Here is a 17,457-nt window from a genome sequence, read left to right as displayed (position 1 = left end):
ATGCTTCTCGAGCCTTACCACCTGGTCGCTCCGCTCCTCCTGATCCTCATGGCTGCCGGTCGCTGCCTCGCGGCCACCGGCGGCGGTGGCACCAGTGACGGTCGGCAGTTCGCCTACAACGGGTTCACGGCTGCGAACCTGACGCTCGAAGGCGCAGTCGTCAAGTCGAACGGCCTCCTCATGCTGACCAACGGCACCATTCAGACGAAAGGCCAGGCCTTCCACCCGTCGCCTCTGATGTTTCGCGCCGAGGCGAACGGCACCGGCGCCGTGCGGTCTTTCTCCACTACTTTCGTCTTCGCCATCTACGGGCAGTACGCCGACCTAAGCAGCCATGGCATGGCCTTCTTCGTCTCAGCGTCCAGGGAGTTGCTCTCCACTGCGTCGCCAGGCCAGTTCTTGGGCCTCACCGACACCGATGGAGGCAACCCGAGCGACCACATCTTCGCCGTGGAGTTGGACACACTCTTTAACGCCGAATTCCGCGACATCAACAGCAACCACGTCGGCGTCGACGTTGATAGCCTGGTGTCGCTCGGCTCCGCCGACGCCGGGTACTATGCCAACGATGACATCGGGAGTTTCCAGAAGCTAAGTCTGATAAGCCGGAAGGCCATGCAAGTGTGGGTGGACTATGACAAGAGGACCACAGAGATCACCGTGACCATAGCTCCCTTGGGCGTTCCCAGGCCCTACTTAACCCTGCTGCAGACCACCATCGACCTCTCTGGCGTGATGCAGAGCACGGCGTACGTCGGCTTCTCGTCAGCGACAGGCGTGCTCACCACACGACACTTCGTCCTCGCCTGGAGCTTCGCGCTGGATAGCCCAGCCCCTGCGCTGAACATCTCAGCACTGCCGGCCTTGCCGCCGTTGGTCTCGCCAAAGTCCAAGGTTCTGGAGATTGTGCTGGCCTTAGCGTCGGCGACACTGGTTTCGGCTATAGCAATCGGATTCTACGTATTTGTAAGACGGCGTCTCAAGTACTCCGAGGTGCATGAGGACTGGGAGGTTCCGTTCGGCCCAAACCGATTCTCTTACAAGGACTTGTTTCATGCAACCGAAGGGTTCAGCAACAACAATCTGCTCGATAGGGGAGGTTTTGGAAGTGTCTATAAGGGTATGCTTCGCAAGCCTGCCATGGAGGTCGCCGTAAAGAGGATGTCACACGATTCAAGGCAAGGAGTAAGGGAGTTCATTGCCGAGGTGGTGAGCATTGGTCGTCTTCGACACCGAAATATCACACAATTGTTAGGCTACTGCAGACGGAAGGGTGAGCTTCTCCTGGTTTATGATTACATGAAAAATGGTAGTCTTAAAAAGTATCTGCATAGTAGAAATAGCCCAACTTTGTGTTGGTCTCAGAGGTATTCTATCATCAAAGGTGTGGCATCAAGCTTACTGTATCTACACTCTATCATCAAAGGTGTGGCATCAAGCTTACTGTATCTACATGAGGAATGGGAGCAGGTTGTCATTCACCGAGATATAAAGGCAAACAATGTGCTATTGGATAGTAAGATGAATGGACGGTTAGGCGATTTTGGTTTGGCAAGGATATATGACCATGAAAACACCGCTGAAACCACCCATGTGGCTGGCACCATGGGATATCTTGCGCCTGAACTCTCACGCAAGGGGAGGCCAACACCCTTCTCCGATGTGTAAGCATTTGGCGTGTTTCTCCTAGAGGTCACATGTGGACGCAAGCCAATCTTCATCGATGAGCAGAACAATCGGGTGTTGTTGGTCGAGTGGGTGCTTGAGCACCACCACAACGGCTCAATGCTCGACACGGTGGATCCACGACTCGGACGGGAATTCAACACGGAAGAGGTAACCATCGTGCTCAAATTAGGTTTGCTATGCACATATCCATCGCCCAACGCGTGGCCTATCATGCGAAAGGTCATGCAGTACCTCGACCATGATCAATTGCCTCCTGATTTATCACCAGCCTACATAAGCTACATCATGATGGCCCAAATGCAAAATGAAGGGTTTGATTCGCACAACATGCCATGTTCTCAACCCATAGCGAGTGTTGCCACTGTATCAGGAGAGTCCTCAGCGACTATTTTGCGAGAGGGAAGATAAAGTGTGTATTTAATTGACCTCTCTCTCTCTCTCTGTGTGTGTGTGTTTGTGTGTGTGTGTGTGTGTGTTGAATTACTAAGAAGTCGTGCTTTGTTGTCCGGCATTGTTGCGTCCTGCGTGTCGGAACTGTCCATTTTATATTATATGAATGTTGGCTAATCAATATATGTGTAAGTGATTAAGAAAGGTTTCATGCATAGATTTGAAGGTTGGAGTGTACAAGTACATCTCACTAGTCGTTGATCAGCCCGACAACTTGTAATTGTGTCCACCAAACGAATCCGCTGGTAACAACATATTGTGTGTTGATGAACAGCTTGATTGAAGGTCAATAGCTGCATGCACATGATTCTATTGGCTTGCGGCGTGAAGTAACCCTGGGAGGATAACTAGGTTGTTCGTGATCGTGAGTTCGTGATTGGGTACTCCAGACACCACTGGGTTGGGCCCTATAATTGTCCGGTGGCATGTTACAAAAACAGCTAGCTAGCCTTTGTTGTGTTGTTGCCTCCAGGAATTGGATCCTTTTCATTTTAATGCCTGGAGATCACGAGGCATGTGATCTACTTCTACAGGGGTAAGTTAAGCTTATTTTCATCAGGAAGCATTACCATGGCAAAAACGCAATATTCCTTGTGTATTTCCAGGCTGGCTTATCATAAATTGAGAACCTTTCATACGTTAAGAACGTATAAAAGTAAGAACCTAATGATTTTCCGTAGCTTGTAAATGCATTGTACACAGTCGATGTATCGCCAACGGTGCGTGTAAGTACGGTTCCATCGGCTGTGTTGTGTTGAGTAGCCGCAACGCGAGTGCGGTACAAAACCGTAACACCCGTATTCCGTACGTATTAGCATCACGCGGTGCACAAGCATGCGCAGTACGTACGGTGCCTCGCTCCTACTCTCGGGGACCGCCCATGCCGTGCTCCGACACCTCACCGGGCGCTCGTGGGCGCAGGTTAGTCTCTGTCAGTTTGAGGGCCGTTGTATCGTTCCCTGGAAGTCAGTCGGGGCGGGGAAGTTCCCCCCTCCCGGCCCTCGCGTCGCCTCCCTGGGCGATTTGGGGGCGACTAGGGTTCCGTGGCCGCCGCCACCCCCCTCCACTTTCTTCACCCCCTTGCCGCTACCGGAGACGGCCGCCGGGCAGCCCGCGCGGGTGCCGGTGAAGGTGGTGGCGGGGATCTTGGCGCTCCATCCCCTCTCGGAGGCTTGCGGTTCCTGGGGCGGCGGCCCCAACTGGAGAGGCGGCGCCGTCGGGCGATGGGCGGCGTTCGCAGGGGTGCTGGCCAGCGTGCCTGGCCGCGCGGGCGGCGGGTGGTTGGTGGAATCCTGCCGCGGCGCGATTTCTTCGTCAGATCTGGAGGTTCAAAATCCCTCTCATTGCTACCTCTCTCTTGCCGTCGGTGGTGGCTAGTGATTTGCTCTCTGGCTCCGGCGTTGGTGCGCGTTGGTGGCCAGCTAGGGGACTGGGGGAAACCTTGGCCGGTCTGGCCAGTCCGTCGGCGGCAACGCCCAAGGGCGATGTTTTCCTCCATGGGGGCGCAACCGAGGTCCCCTGCTTTCCACCCCGATCCACCCTGTCCGGGTGCAAACCTTATATCTTCTCGGATTTGGCGGCGGCGGCGCCTTGCGCGTCGTGACCTTGCTGGAGGCGCCGTTAGGGAGGCGGGATGCGGTCGGGAGGCGCTGCAGGTGAGGGATTGAGCTGCCTCCTCTTCATCGTCCGATTCCACGAAGCTTATCTCCACCTAGTTGGACATGGACCGTGGCGGAGCGGCCGGCTAGGGATATCCCAAATCGAAGTGGCCGCACTATGTCCACCTTTCGATGTGAGGGCGGCATTCTTCTAGCTCTAGGGTGAGCTTCTCGAATTCCCGACGGTGCGGCGCCTACGAGCCATGGCGAGGGGGTAGGGTCCCTCCTTGGTGATATAGATGGAAGATGATGTTCCCCTTCTTCTCTAGGTGTTCCTGGAGCATGGCCATCTTCGAAGGTCGGCTATGTCCTGCTCTGTTGCTCTGCTCTACTACATATGATCCTGGTGTGGAGTGCTCGGCCTTTGCAAGCTGTAATCTTAATTTCCTTTTCATTAGCTGCTTGTGGAGATTGTAGTCAGCGTTTCAGTCCAGTGTTCCCTATTGTATCGTTCTGACCGCTGTAATTTGGTTGTTTGTTGTAACTTCTGACCGGTTGATGGCTTTGTTAATTCAAAGCCGGGCTCTTCGCGAGCCTTCGTTCTTAAAAAAAAGTCAGTCAGGGCGCGTCAATGGCTACACGTTAGTCGTTTGTCACGAGCCGTAGTGAGACATCACACAAGCCAGCCATTTGGATCGAGCAGCGCCTGCATGCGCATGGGGCATAGTGCTCCGCTTCTGACGCCAACACTGTCAAGGCCCAAGCTCACCACTGGGGCGTCCAACCTTGCTCATGGCCAGCCCATGTGCCAGCCCATGAATTTTTGGAATTCATGAATTTTTATGTTTTCTGGAATATTTTTTGTGAAATTCACTTTTTGGAATTTGAATTTTTTAAAAATAATTCCAATTTATTTTAAGAAAAGAAAAGTAAAAACAGAAAAAAAAGCAAAAAAAGGCAAAAAAAATTAAATCAACTGGGGCGTCCAACCTTGCTCATGGGCTGGCACATTAGGGCACTGGCATGTTCACCACGCAACCCTTAAGCAAACCTAAAAAAAAGATGCCAGTGAGTCACGTGCTATATAGGACGTCCCAATCTTCAGGCCTTGATTTATATAGAAACTAGTTGCATGCCCGTGCATTGCCATGGAGTAAAAATAGTGATAGTAGAAAAGTGCATTGACAAGGGAAAATCATGTTACTGCCCGTCCCTACTTACTAATCAATGAAACCCGGATAACAAAACGCCCCCTCACTCCACCCCTTGGGCTATCACGATTGATCCTTTTGTTGAATCCTTTAAGCTACCTTCCCATTGCCTTTGACAAGGGTTGGCATCTAGTACAATGAAGAGAATAATACTCTTTGAGATGAAGAGTCATCCTTTAAAAGGGTAAAATAATGTTATTCTCCGTCCCAATTTACACTGCACACTTGTTTGTCATGATTAAAATGTAACCACCGATTTTACCAACAATATATTAATTATGTGACATACCTGTTAAAACCTACTTCCTCCATTCGGAAATAATTGACACTCAAACAGATGTATCTCGATAGATATATTCATTTGAGTGTCAACTCATTCCGAACGGAGGGAGTTTTAATATGAATCTTATTTTCCTTTATTCAATCAAAGGCTAAAAGCAATACATATGTGCAAGATTCTTCATGAGAGAACACTTAGTTTCACATACCATTGTAGATGGCAAGATTCTTATATAATCTAAAAACTCCCGCAAAAAATCCCGCGAGAAAACAAACAAGTTAAAATGTCCTTTTATAGTTCAATTCACATATGTCAATGCGAGAACATATATGCAAATACTTAATGTTCTTTCACGGGTTAGATATCCATAATGTTGATTGGAGCCCTTGATTTAGCAGCCAAGCCTCGTGGCTGAGACTGCTTTGGGTAAAGACATAACAATTTCTAGATGAATATGGTAATTAAGGGCTTGTTACTGAGTCATATAGCTTACTATGCCTTTTTGTATGTGTGGCGAATTAATAAGTGGTTTCTTATTTGAGACGATAAAGTCATTTATTAAGAGTTTTCGCGATTGTAAATGAGGCCATTATTACCACCTAGGCTGTAGCATAGCTTCCACCTAAATTTTTGTCCTCAAGAAATTGTTACGAACAAATCATAAAAGAATATATCTCAAGACAGATAGTAATGCAAGCGCCAACACAATGGGGCAACTATGGATATGAGCAAATGACTTGTGTTAAATATTCAATAATCTCTCCGTTCCTTTATACAAGGTGTATTTGTTTTTTGATAAAATTCCATAACGTAAGGTTTATTTCTTCTAATTTCTCATAATCCTCTTTTTAGCCCCTTGAAAAAAAGGAAAGTATCTCTTTACTGATTTTGTGTATCTCTTCTTGTAGTAAAAAAAGGAAAGTATCTCTCTCTCGATGGCATGTATCTCTTAGTTTTCTTAACTTACTGATTTACTTGCCACTAACCAATAAATTTTGCCAAGGGTAATTTAGTCCTAACTAATCTATAATTATGTGTCTTGGTCACCGCGCCAAAAATAATACACCTAACATAAAGGAACGGAGGGCGTAATTGCAAACGATATTGTATATAATTCACAAATTGCAGTCAACAACAGTTGTTATTCTGAAAATTAAGTTGACTGCATTTTATTTCTCTATAGAAAAGACATTTAAGCATATAAGTACAAATGAAAATGCCGCTGAAGACTGCCATCACCTCACAAGCTATATGGATTTGAATCATCCACCAGGTCAAAGAAGTTGCCATCGACAAATACAAAAATACACAGAACAACCTACTGGATAACAGTACATCAATAATCCTGGAACTGGAACACTTTAACACAAAGCGACACAGATCAATAGTGCATTCACATCACTAACAAAATTGCATACATACTTAAAGCATGATCAACAATAAATGTTGTCGTATGAATTAGAAGCAAAGCCGTTAGATCAGAAGAACACGACCAAGAGCCATGTGTCTAAGTCTAATGCTTAAAATAAGTATAGTATACATGCATAAAAAATCCAATCCATATTACAATACATCATAGCATGTATACATAAGCAAGGAAGTGAAACAGAAGTCAATACTTGTCAGAAACAGATAAGACGACGAATGGTAATGGTAGAGCCACAGAGGTCACTGGTGCATGAGGGTATATGTGACGACAAGGTGCGTGAGAGGAATACCATCATATTAACTTAACTTGCATATCTCCCATCCACTTTTGTGTATGACAGCCAGGGCACCAAGAACTAAAAGCATGCATTCCTGACGTCTCCCTTCTGGTAGCTGCCACCCATGTTCACCTTGCTCCAGTAAATCCTTCCATGGCTCACATTTGCTTCAGCTCGTACTCAGTGTATGTACTACCAGATCAATGTTGATTAGGTAATAAATGTCCACGAGCGAGATGGGGACTGAACCGAAGCAACCGGTACGACGGGAGGGCCAGAGCTGGGTGACCAGCAGTCCAGGACGAGGTGATCTTGGTGGCGACCTCGCTCGTGTCTTGAATCTCTAAGAGAATGAATGGATTGGATAACGAGAGCAGGTGTGCTCCAGCTCAGAATAGCACTTTCAGTATCTTAGCTTGGTCGCACAGTAATTAGTGGATGAATTTTTTACTCGATATGCTTAAGTGAATGGTTCACCATGTGATGAGCGATGCATTGGCCATTGGCCAGTGCTTTATCATAGTTATTCACCATCATTAATTCAATCATACTGCCTGATCGAAAGGAATTCATCCATTCCTGCGTGGGGACTGCTGTAGCAGAGGAAGGAGAGATTAATATTTCAATATCCTGCCACTAGCAAATGGCCTAATCCAGCCTCAAATACTAGTCTTAATAAGTAGGGCAGAACTTACATGTCAAACTACTACTCCCTCCGTAAACAAATATAAGAGTGTTTAGACGAAAATCCAATTCGGTGCCCAGGCTCATCTGCTCCCGTTCAAGAAACAAATCAAAACAAATATTAGAAAAATTCAAAAAAAATCCAAATATTTTGTGTGGTAGATAATTTGATGCGTGAGGTCCGCTACCAATTTCAACTCATTTGGACATCTGAGTAGATCTCGGCAAAAAAGACAAATCGGGTCAAAACAGTGCATGAACGTCCGCACTTGTGTTTAGATCACTACTGTAGTAATCTAAACGCTCTTATACTAGTTACAGAGGGAGTAGAAGTTAGCTACTGTTTAAAAAAAATCACCAAACGACACTACAAAAGGACTATCCTCCACCTCTTAAAACTTCACCAACAACTTTAGATGCCCAACACGGACCAAACCCACGGTCCAGATGAAAATCCAAAATGTCAGTAAGTGATCGGACAACGTTTCTTCACGGAATATAATCACAATGTGCTCAGCAAAAAGTGTGTCTCCTTCGACTCCAGAGCGAAGAAGTTCTGATCAAGACAAAAATACATAATGAATTGGTAGACTATAAACATGTGGAAGTTGACTGCAGTGGACATTCCACTGACAATCAATGAGATAGATAGATAGATAGATACTACAAATATTATTGTTGTTCTTTAATTTAACAACTAGAGCATTATTTCATCTGCACATGATCACTAAATCCATTATAATTAAACTAATACAAGTTTAGGTCAAAAAATATTAATCGGTACAACTCCTATGATTAGAGCATTTAGACACTGATTGTTACTTCAAACATGCAACAAAATATTATCTTACCTGGTGTGCGGTGCGGACTAAAGAAAGTCACTTAATTCAATAGATATGCGAGCCTTCAGGGGACTAGGAAAAGGAACCTCATTCAATGGAACCACAGGCCATTCAGCTCGTACAATTTCTCTGTCGAGCACGAGATACTTATCTACACGCACTTTCCGTCTTCCAAGTTTCAAATTGCCCATAACATGTACATGGGACCCAACAGGAAGTGCCATAACATGCCTAAGCAAGGGGATTTCAAATGTTATCTGACTCACAAGATCTATATCTGGACTTGACTTTTGAAAAGTGTGAACCTAGCTTCATATATACTATTCAACAGAAAGTGTAAATTTACCCCGGACTTTAAACTGCTCGTCAGAACTGACCTCCAGGGGACCATCAAAAGCAAATATGATTGTACAACGAACAACATTCCTGAATGTAATAGATAAGATATTTATGAATCCACCTCTGATGGATATTAAATTGCATCTAGGTTTATCCATATAATCACCATTCAATAACAACGTTGTCTCAAATATTTTATCACACAATTCAGAGTCTTCAGGCCAAAAGTTGACTCACCAGGCACATCCATCTTAATGATCCAGCACCACAACATCAAAAGTTGACTACAGTGGACATTCTACTGGCAATCAATGAGATAGATGTGAAATAGACACTCCCATTATTTATAATAAACTTTTATACTTACTTATAACTCATTTTTATGATATCACAATCATAGTTAATGTAATTTTGTAGGTAATTTCTGATATTAACTAGATGAAAATTATGGTAAATATTAATAATGGCCTTGTTTAACAAACAAGTTGTGTGCTAAATTTGAAATGTGTGTGTAATGGAAGTTACATTATTTTTGTTTTCTTTCGCTACAATAAGCCCTAAAAGATATTTAAAATTAATCTCCATAAATGTGAGAAAAATAAAAACACACAATTAAATTCTTTTGCAGATTTATTTCTTATATTGTCATGGACATAGTGTATATATCTATTTACGTATCTTCAAGTATCATGGTAGAGATCTCTGAAGCGCATGGTCTAAAAATATCTTGATATCGGTTTATAGTTTATATAAAATAAGAAAATTCAAGAGCATATAATTATTTACAAGGAGCTTGCCACCAAATCATTAGCATGTTGAATTATCCTTTCTAGATTAAATGTGTCTCACATGTCGATAAGAATCCAGTGATACATACATATGGTCTAAAAAATATCTTGATATTGGGCCGTGGTACTTCAATGTGGCGTGGGTGTGTCTTCGGGCGAAAGCTCAGCGCTTTGGCGCCGACAGCGGCGATGCCTGTGGGTGTCATGTTGGGGAATGTAGTAATTTCAAAGAAATTTCCTACGCACACGCAAGATCATGGTGATGCATAGCAACGAGAGGGGAGAGTGTTGTCCACGTACCCTCGTAGACCGAAAGCGGAAGCGTTAGCACAACGCGGTTGATGTAGTCGTACGTCTTCACGATCCGACCGATCAAGTACCGAATGCACGACACCTCCGAGTTCAGCACATGCTCAGCCCGATGACGTCCCTCGAACTCCGATCCAGCCGAGTGTTGAGGGAGAGTTTCGTCAGCACGACGGCATGGTGACGATGTTGATGTTCTACTGACGCAGGGCTTCGCCTAAGCACCGCTACAGTATTATCGAGGTGGACTATGATGGAGGGGGGCACCGCACACGGCTAAAAGATCAACTTGATCAATTGTTGTGTCTATGGGGTGCCCCCTGCCCCCGTATAAAGGAGCAAGGGGGGGTGCGGCCGACCATAGGAGGAGGCGCGCCGGAGGAGTCCTACTCCCACAGGGAGTAGGACTCCCCCCCTTTCCTAGTTGGATTAGGACTTGGGAGGGGGAAGGAGTGGAGGAGAAGGAAGGAAGGGGGGGGCACCCCCCTCTCCTTGTCCTATATGGACTAGGGGGGAGGGGCGCGCGGCCAGCCCTTGCTTCCTCTCCTCTCTTCCACCTAGGCCCACTAAGGCCCATTAAGTTCCCGGGGGGTTCCGGTAACCTCCCGGTACTCCGGCAAAATCCCGATTTCACCCGGAACACTTCCGATATCCAAACATAGGCTTCCAATATATCAATCTTCATGTCTCGACCATTTCGAGACTCCTCGTCATGTCTGTGATCACATCCGGGACTCCGAACAACCTTCGGTACATCAAAACATATAAACTCATAATATAACTGTCATCGAAACGTTAAGCGTGCGGACCCTACGAGTTTGAGAACTATGTAGACATGACCGAGACATGTCTCTGGTCAATAACCAATAGCGGAACCTGGATGCTCATATTGGCTCCTACATATTCCACGAAGATCTTTATCGGTCAGACTGCATAACAACATACGTTGTTCCCTTTGTCATCGGTATGTTACTTGCCCGAGATTCGATCATCGGTATCTCAATACCTAGTTCAATCTCGTTACCGGCAAGTCTCTTTACTCGTTCCGTAGTACATCGTCCCGCAACTAACTCATTAGTTGCAATGCTTGCAAGGCTTAAGTGATGTGCATTACCGAGAGGGCCCAGAGATACCTCTCCGACAATCGGAGTGACAAATCCTAATCTCGAAATACGCCAACCCAACATGTACCTTTGGAGACACATGTAGAGCTCCTTTATAATCACCCAGTTACGTGGTGACATTTGGTAGCACACAAAGTGTTCCTCCGGCAAACGGGAGCTGCATAATATCATAGTCATAGGAACATGTATAAGTCATGAAGAAAGCAATAGCAACATACTAAACGATCGGGGTGCTAAGCTAACGGAATGGGTCATGTCAATCAAATCATTCTCCTAATGATGTGGTCCAGTTAATCAAATGACAACTCATGTCTATGGCTAGGAAACATAACCATCTTTGATCAACAAGCTAGTCAAGTAGAGGCATACTAGTGAAACTCTGTTTGTCTGTGTATTCACACATGTATTATGTTTCCGGTTAATACAATTCTAGCATGAATAATAAACATTTATCATGATATAAGGAAATACATAATAACTTTATTATTGCCTCTAGGGCATATTTCCTTCAGTCTCCCACTTGCACTAGAGTCAATAATCTAGATTACACAGTAATGATTCTAACACCCATGGAGCCTTGGTGCTGATCATGTTTTGCTTGTGGAAGAGGCTTAGTCAACGGGTCTGCAACATTCAGATCCGTATGTATCTTGCAAATCTCTATGTCTCCCACCTGGACTAGATCCCGGATGGAATTGAAGCGTCTCTTGATGTGCTTGGTTCTCTTGTGAAATCTGGATTCCTTCGCCAAGGCTATTGCTCCAGTATTGTCACAAAAGATTTTCATTGGACCCGATGCACTAGGTATGACACCTAGATCGGATATGAACTTCTTCATCCAGACTCCTTCATTTGCTGCTTCCGAAACAGCTATGTATTCCGCTTCACACGAAGATCCCGCCACGACGCTTTGTTTAGAACTGCACCAACTGACAGCACCACCGTTTAATGTAAACACATATTCGGTTTGCGATTTAGAATCGTCCGGGTCAGTGTCAAAGCTTGCATCAACGTAACCATTTACGATGAGCTCTTTGTCACCTCCATAAACAAGAAACATATCCTTAGTCCTTTTCAGGTATTTTAGGATGTTCTTGACCGCTGTCCAGTGATCCAACACCTCTCCTCCTCTGCAAGAGCTTGGCGAAGCCCTGTAGGAGTAGTGCTGCTCCACCACCACCACGCCATCGTGCTGCTGTTTGAGCTCTCTTCCTCAACCTCTCCCTCCTCCTTGCTGGATCAAGGTGCGGGAGATGTCTCTGCTCCGTACGTGTGTTGAACGCGGAGGTGCCGTCCGTTCGGCGCTAGGATCATCGGTGATTTGGATCACGACGAGTACGACTCCATCAACCCCGTTCTCTTGAACGCTTCCGCTCGCGATCTACAAGGGTATGTAGATGCACCCCTCTCTCTCTCTCGTTGCTAGATTACTCCATAGATTGATCTTGGTGATGCGTAGAAAATTTTAAATTTCTGCTACGATCCCCAACAGAATCCAATGGTGAAAACGGTTCGAGATTTGGACGCACGGTTTAAGAGATAAAACGTTTTGAATAAACGGATCTACGAAAAAAGGGAAAATTCCCAGGTTGTGACAAAGTGGCGCGCTGCATGTGTGCCACTTGTCGCGACCTGGGAAAGTGGAGTGTTCTTTGCAACGAGTACTCCTTAATTAGTGATTTCGGCAAAAAAACGTTTAGAAGAAAAAACATATCCAGCGGGCTGTGACCTGGGCGGCAACCCATGGCCAGAATTTGGTCCGTGAAGCTGCCGCAACCCGCCTAGCGCTCTGAGTCGCTCTCGGCCGTCCGATTGAATTGGAGGGTCCTCTCGTCCGAAATAAAAGCTCTGTTGGCCGAAAACCTAGCTCGTTCCCCTTTCCTCCCCGATTCATCCGGTGCGGCGATTTCAGTGACGTGAGCGCCGGCGGCGGATCTTGTGGCGCTGACGGCGACGTGGGAGGTGCGGGGGTCCGTCACACGTGCACATCCGTGAGTGTTTCGCCGGTTACCTTCTTCCCGCGTGTCATCCAGAAACGTCAGCTTCGCGGTGACGATGCCGACGCACGGCCGCGGCTGTGCGGGATCTCGACACGGCGTCATCAAGGTGAGCCCTTCACCTTTTCTCCTTTTTGTGCTCCAAATTTTAGGGATTAGATTTCAAGAGTTTTGCATTTGGAGATTTTTCTTTAGTTTCCAAATCACCTCCTTCTAATTGCTAATCCTGGGTACTGGGTAGTAACGTGCTAATTGTGTCATCAACTTGATGCGGAAGCTTGAATTAATTATTCTAACCAAATTAAACATTATAATCATGCAATTAGTACCAACCCATAGCAAATTATACCTTAACCGAAACTACTAACCCCTAATCCTGACAGTTTAACTTTAACAGTGGGTAATTATCCATAATCTTAAAACATTAACCTTAAGAAGCACTCATTAGGACTTAATCATAATAATCAACTTAAACAAAGCGCCATTAAACATTATTAGGGACAGAGCCAGTCCAAACCATTTTGGGGCCTGGGGCGATGTAAAATAATTATTTTTTTATGCTAAGCTTTTGTACTTATTTTAAACTAAGTTTACCATATTATAACTTTAATTAATATAATTTTCTATTACTCAGTCACATAAGAATGTTTCCAAATAATAATTACATTATTCATTATTACACAAAAAGTCTCTTACTTGTTAAAAAATCCTTCAAATTAATTTTCTAATATTGCTTAAACTATATAGTGTATACACATACATTTGTATATCTATATGCTTGTTCATATATCTTTTAGTTTTATTGAATAACATAGCACATATTTCTAAATCGTACATACTAACAGATATTTTAATTGTGGTTTCTAGTATATATTAGGCAACCATATTTATAGAAACTTCTAGGGTATAGCAAATGTGACTTGCAAGTTGAGTTCAGTAATAGAATAATAATAAAAACCAAAAAAGTTGTTGATTGTACTTTTGCGTATGATTTGGTTATCTGACATGCTCATCTAGATTCACTTGGCTTGATTTGTTGCAAATGAGATTCCCGATCCATTTCTCAAATGAAAAGTTGTGCATTGTTTTAAACATTGAAATCTTGTTATCGTAAACTTCATTATGATACTAGAATATCCATCATAAAGGGAGACTAACATATTTAAACTCAAGTTCTCTAGACATATTGATTTGCCACTGTGTGGTATAAGCTATTAGTATGTGGTGTGTATTTGTTCTCCTTCAAATTGAGGCTCTACTTTATCCATTTAATAATCTTTCAGATATAAAGTATAATTGTATAGTGTTTGCTACTTTAATTTTAGCAGGGGCCCGGGGCAGTCGCCCCTTTTGCCTGGCCTATGGGCCAGCACTGATTAGGGATCTCTAGGCATAAACATGCTCATGATACCAATGTTACACAATAGACATAAAAGTTAGACATGACATGAATAGGATCTTGAGCCGAGCATTAGACCACCTAAAACAGATTAACAGAAAAGGGTTGGTGATTTCTTAAGGCTTTTGAGGGAAGCCATGTGCCTGCTCGATGCACCCCTCAGCCTATGGCTGCACCTTGCGATCTCCAGCAACATGGAGATGGCCGGGGAAGAAGTGCAGGAACATGAACTCGTAGCAAGCAGCAGGAGCGCTGCCGTAGAAGACGCACAGGTTGCCGTCGGCACTGACCTGCGGTGACCGGCGGTGGTAGTCGGTCTTCTGATCACCTTGAGCGCCTTTGTTTTAGGATCGGTTGTTAGCAAGTTGTATGATACGTACGTGTGTGTTTTTTCGAAAGGGTTCATCCTGCTCATTATATAGGTGGCGCTAAAGGGATAAGGGACTGAAACCAACAGCTGGATTTGGTGCCTCCAATCATGGCACGTACGTGGGGAAAAAGAGCTTCCCTTTTTCTCTCGGTCAGTTATGACTTGAGATCAAAATTCCAATAGGTGGCTGTTGAGGTGAGGACATGTGGCTGGTGATCACGGCAGATAACTGCTGGTTTCGCGTAGAAAATGGCAGACGGTTGTGTGATGTGAGATCTGCATGAAATGCCATGGGACGCGGCTGCTCCTTCCGTGTTCCTCGCCCCATCAGGGTTTTTACAAGAACCATGACTACCTGCTGGCTACTGGCCCTTTGAGGCTTTGGGTCGACCGTGAAGCAGCTGCATCTCATTGCGGGTAACCCGAATAGAGACGCCGCCTTAGTGGAGTGGGCTATAAGCATAGGTATTAAAATGCTGACCAAAATCTTGGGCTGGCCACGGCCCAGGTCAGCCCCAACTAAGCTCTGCCCCTGTTCTTGTTCTGATGTACTCATGTACTTGGATGGTTTATTGATTTGTTGTTATTGTATGACAATCCATAAAAATATCGTGAATCAAGTAGTCTCTACCTGTATATAGTGTCTATTACACAAGCATCTAGTGGATCAATCACATAGCCCTTGAATAGCTAACTGCTGATTCCTAGTTATGCAAAGATAGAAATCCAGAGTGTTGAGGGAAAACTTAGAACATATGTTAGGTATTCAGGCTCGCTCTAGAACGAGCTGCACCTTGGACGAGGCTGCTCCCAGCACCCACTGACCCGCCGCCGCCGGCAGCGGTGGCAAGGAGCATTGCTCTGCTCTCCCAGGTTATGTTCCTTCCCTTGCCGGATCTACTCTGCCATTGAAGGAGGGATGCTGCGACGAGGGAGAATCAGAGAAGGCTAGGGTCATGATGAGCAGGAGTTTTAGGGTTGTGTGCTGTTACGAGGAAAGAGAGCAGAAGGTGTGTGGCGGCTGTGGTGAGGAAGAAAGGAGTGAGGAACTGAGGATAGTGGAATTAGGTCATGGGGGGAGTATAGCTAGTAGATGGGCTTTTGGGCCACAAGAAAGTGCATAGGTAGTGGCCCAATCTCTGTCTTTCTTATTTTTCATTGCAATATACTGTACATGCTAAATTGCTTGACTGCTCTGTTCCTTCTATGTCTGCCTCAAGGATAAGGCGGGGTTAGGCCTTAAAAACAATGACTATTACTAGGTATTAGTAGTTGAGTACTACAGTACCACGTCGACTAGTCCAGCACTAGTCTAGACTAGTCACGATTAGTCTATGAGTCTCAACCCTGAAACGACTCGTTGACTCATCGACTCGTTGACTCATCGACTCGTAAACCTTGAACATAAGCTTTATCTTTTTCTCCACAAAGTTTGGCCAATACTGAACATCTTATTTATGCTGGAAAAAGAAATAAACCAGTGAAAGAAATTTTTGTAAGACGTGATCCGTAATTAGTACTAGGATTTTGGTCGAAAGTTGGTGAACTTTGTATTCTTGGTAATTGGTAATGCTATTTTCTGTTTAGGATGAATTAAAATTTATGCTTGTAACCATATTGTTGCATTATCTCATTAGTCTCATTGCTTGCTTTTGAAGAGCTTTTGTGTTCGACTGATAGTATCTTATGTTTTTTGCTGTAGGCGACAATTGCTGACAGAGATGACCCTGGTGAAGCTATGAGAAAAAAGTTCGATGGCATGCGTGAAAAATTGGAGTCTGCTGCGAATTCTGAAGATTGGAATAGTGTTCTCAGAATAGTAGAGAAGCTGATTCTTCCTCCTGATAGTGAACCAAGGGAATACGTAATGAAATTGGCCAAGATCTGCAGAAGGTACGAGATGCATGTTTCTCTGTTTATCTTGTTGGTGACATAGATTGCAAATGGATTAAAATGTTGATGATTCTTATGTGGGTTATCAAAACCATTAATGCACGGAAATTGGTACCTGAGAGAGTTTGGTGGAGATGCTGCAATTGTTGCTAGAAAATATCTTTCAGCTGGACGAAACTGTCATATTTGCCAATGAGGAAAGAATGGTTGATGCAAGTTTTTTGAAGTATAATTATGGATTTGTTCGCAATACCGTTATAGATGTTTCTTTGGGAATGGCTAGGATTGTGTCGGTCGATTTGGCTGAAGCGTTGGATAGAAAACGAATGGCCCAGATTGTGTCTTCCTCCTCGCAACAGTTTTTCTCAATAAAATAGATCGGGTGTTTCTTCTTCCTCCGGCACGCCGCCTGCTACCACCCTACCACCATCTGCTGCCGCCGCCCGCGGCCGGCTGCGCTCCGCGCCAGCCTCGCCGCCCCGCCCTCCCCTCAACCTCTGCCCACCGCCATGCTTGCCGCCGTCCCCGGCCATCCCTCTAGCCCTGCCCCCATCTAGTTTTCATCTCCGGCGAAGCCACACCACCGCCGCCCCACCCTGAACCCTAAGATAGATAGTGGGGTGATGACGGCGAGCCTCTTCTCTCCGGCGAGGCCATTCCTTCTCCTTCCTTCACTCAAAATCGACTGACCCAAAAATGAAAAGTCAGCTGACTGAAATATAGCTAATCTGTGTTTGTTTTATTCCAGTGTGGTTTGTCCCTTCCTATTACACATACATAC

At 45.0% G+C, this 17,457-nt stretch overlaps 1 protein-coding gene across 1 annotated transcript; it reads left to right on the top strand.

Annotated features, from left to right (window-relative positions):
* LOC125540920 (L-type lectin-domain containing receptor kinase SIT2-like) lies at positions 1-2,180 on the top strand. The gene has a single exon (XM_048704443.1). The coding sequence runs from the start codon at positions 1-3 to the stop codon at positions 1,666-1,668; it is 1,668 nt and encodes a 555-aa protein (XP_048560400.1). The 3' UTR covers positions 1,669-2,180.
* The last annotated feature ends 15,277 nt before the right edge of the window (positions 2,181-17,457 follow it).

This window comes from Triticum urartu, chromosome 2, assembly GCF_003073215.2.
Source record: "Triticum urartu cultivar G1812 chromosome 2, Tu2.1, whole genome shotgun sequence".
In the NCBI taxonomy this organism is placed as follows: domain Eukaryota; kingdom Viridiplantae; phylum Streptophyta; class Magnoliopsida; order Poales; family Poaceae; genus Triticum; species Triticum urartu.
Note: the sequence above shows the minus strand (reverse complement) of the source record. Positions and strands in the feature narration are given on the sequence as shown.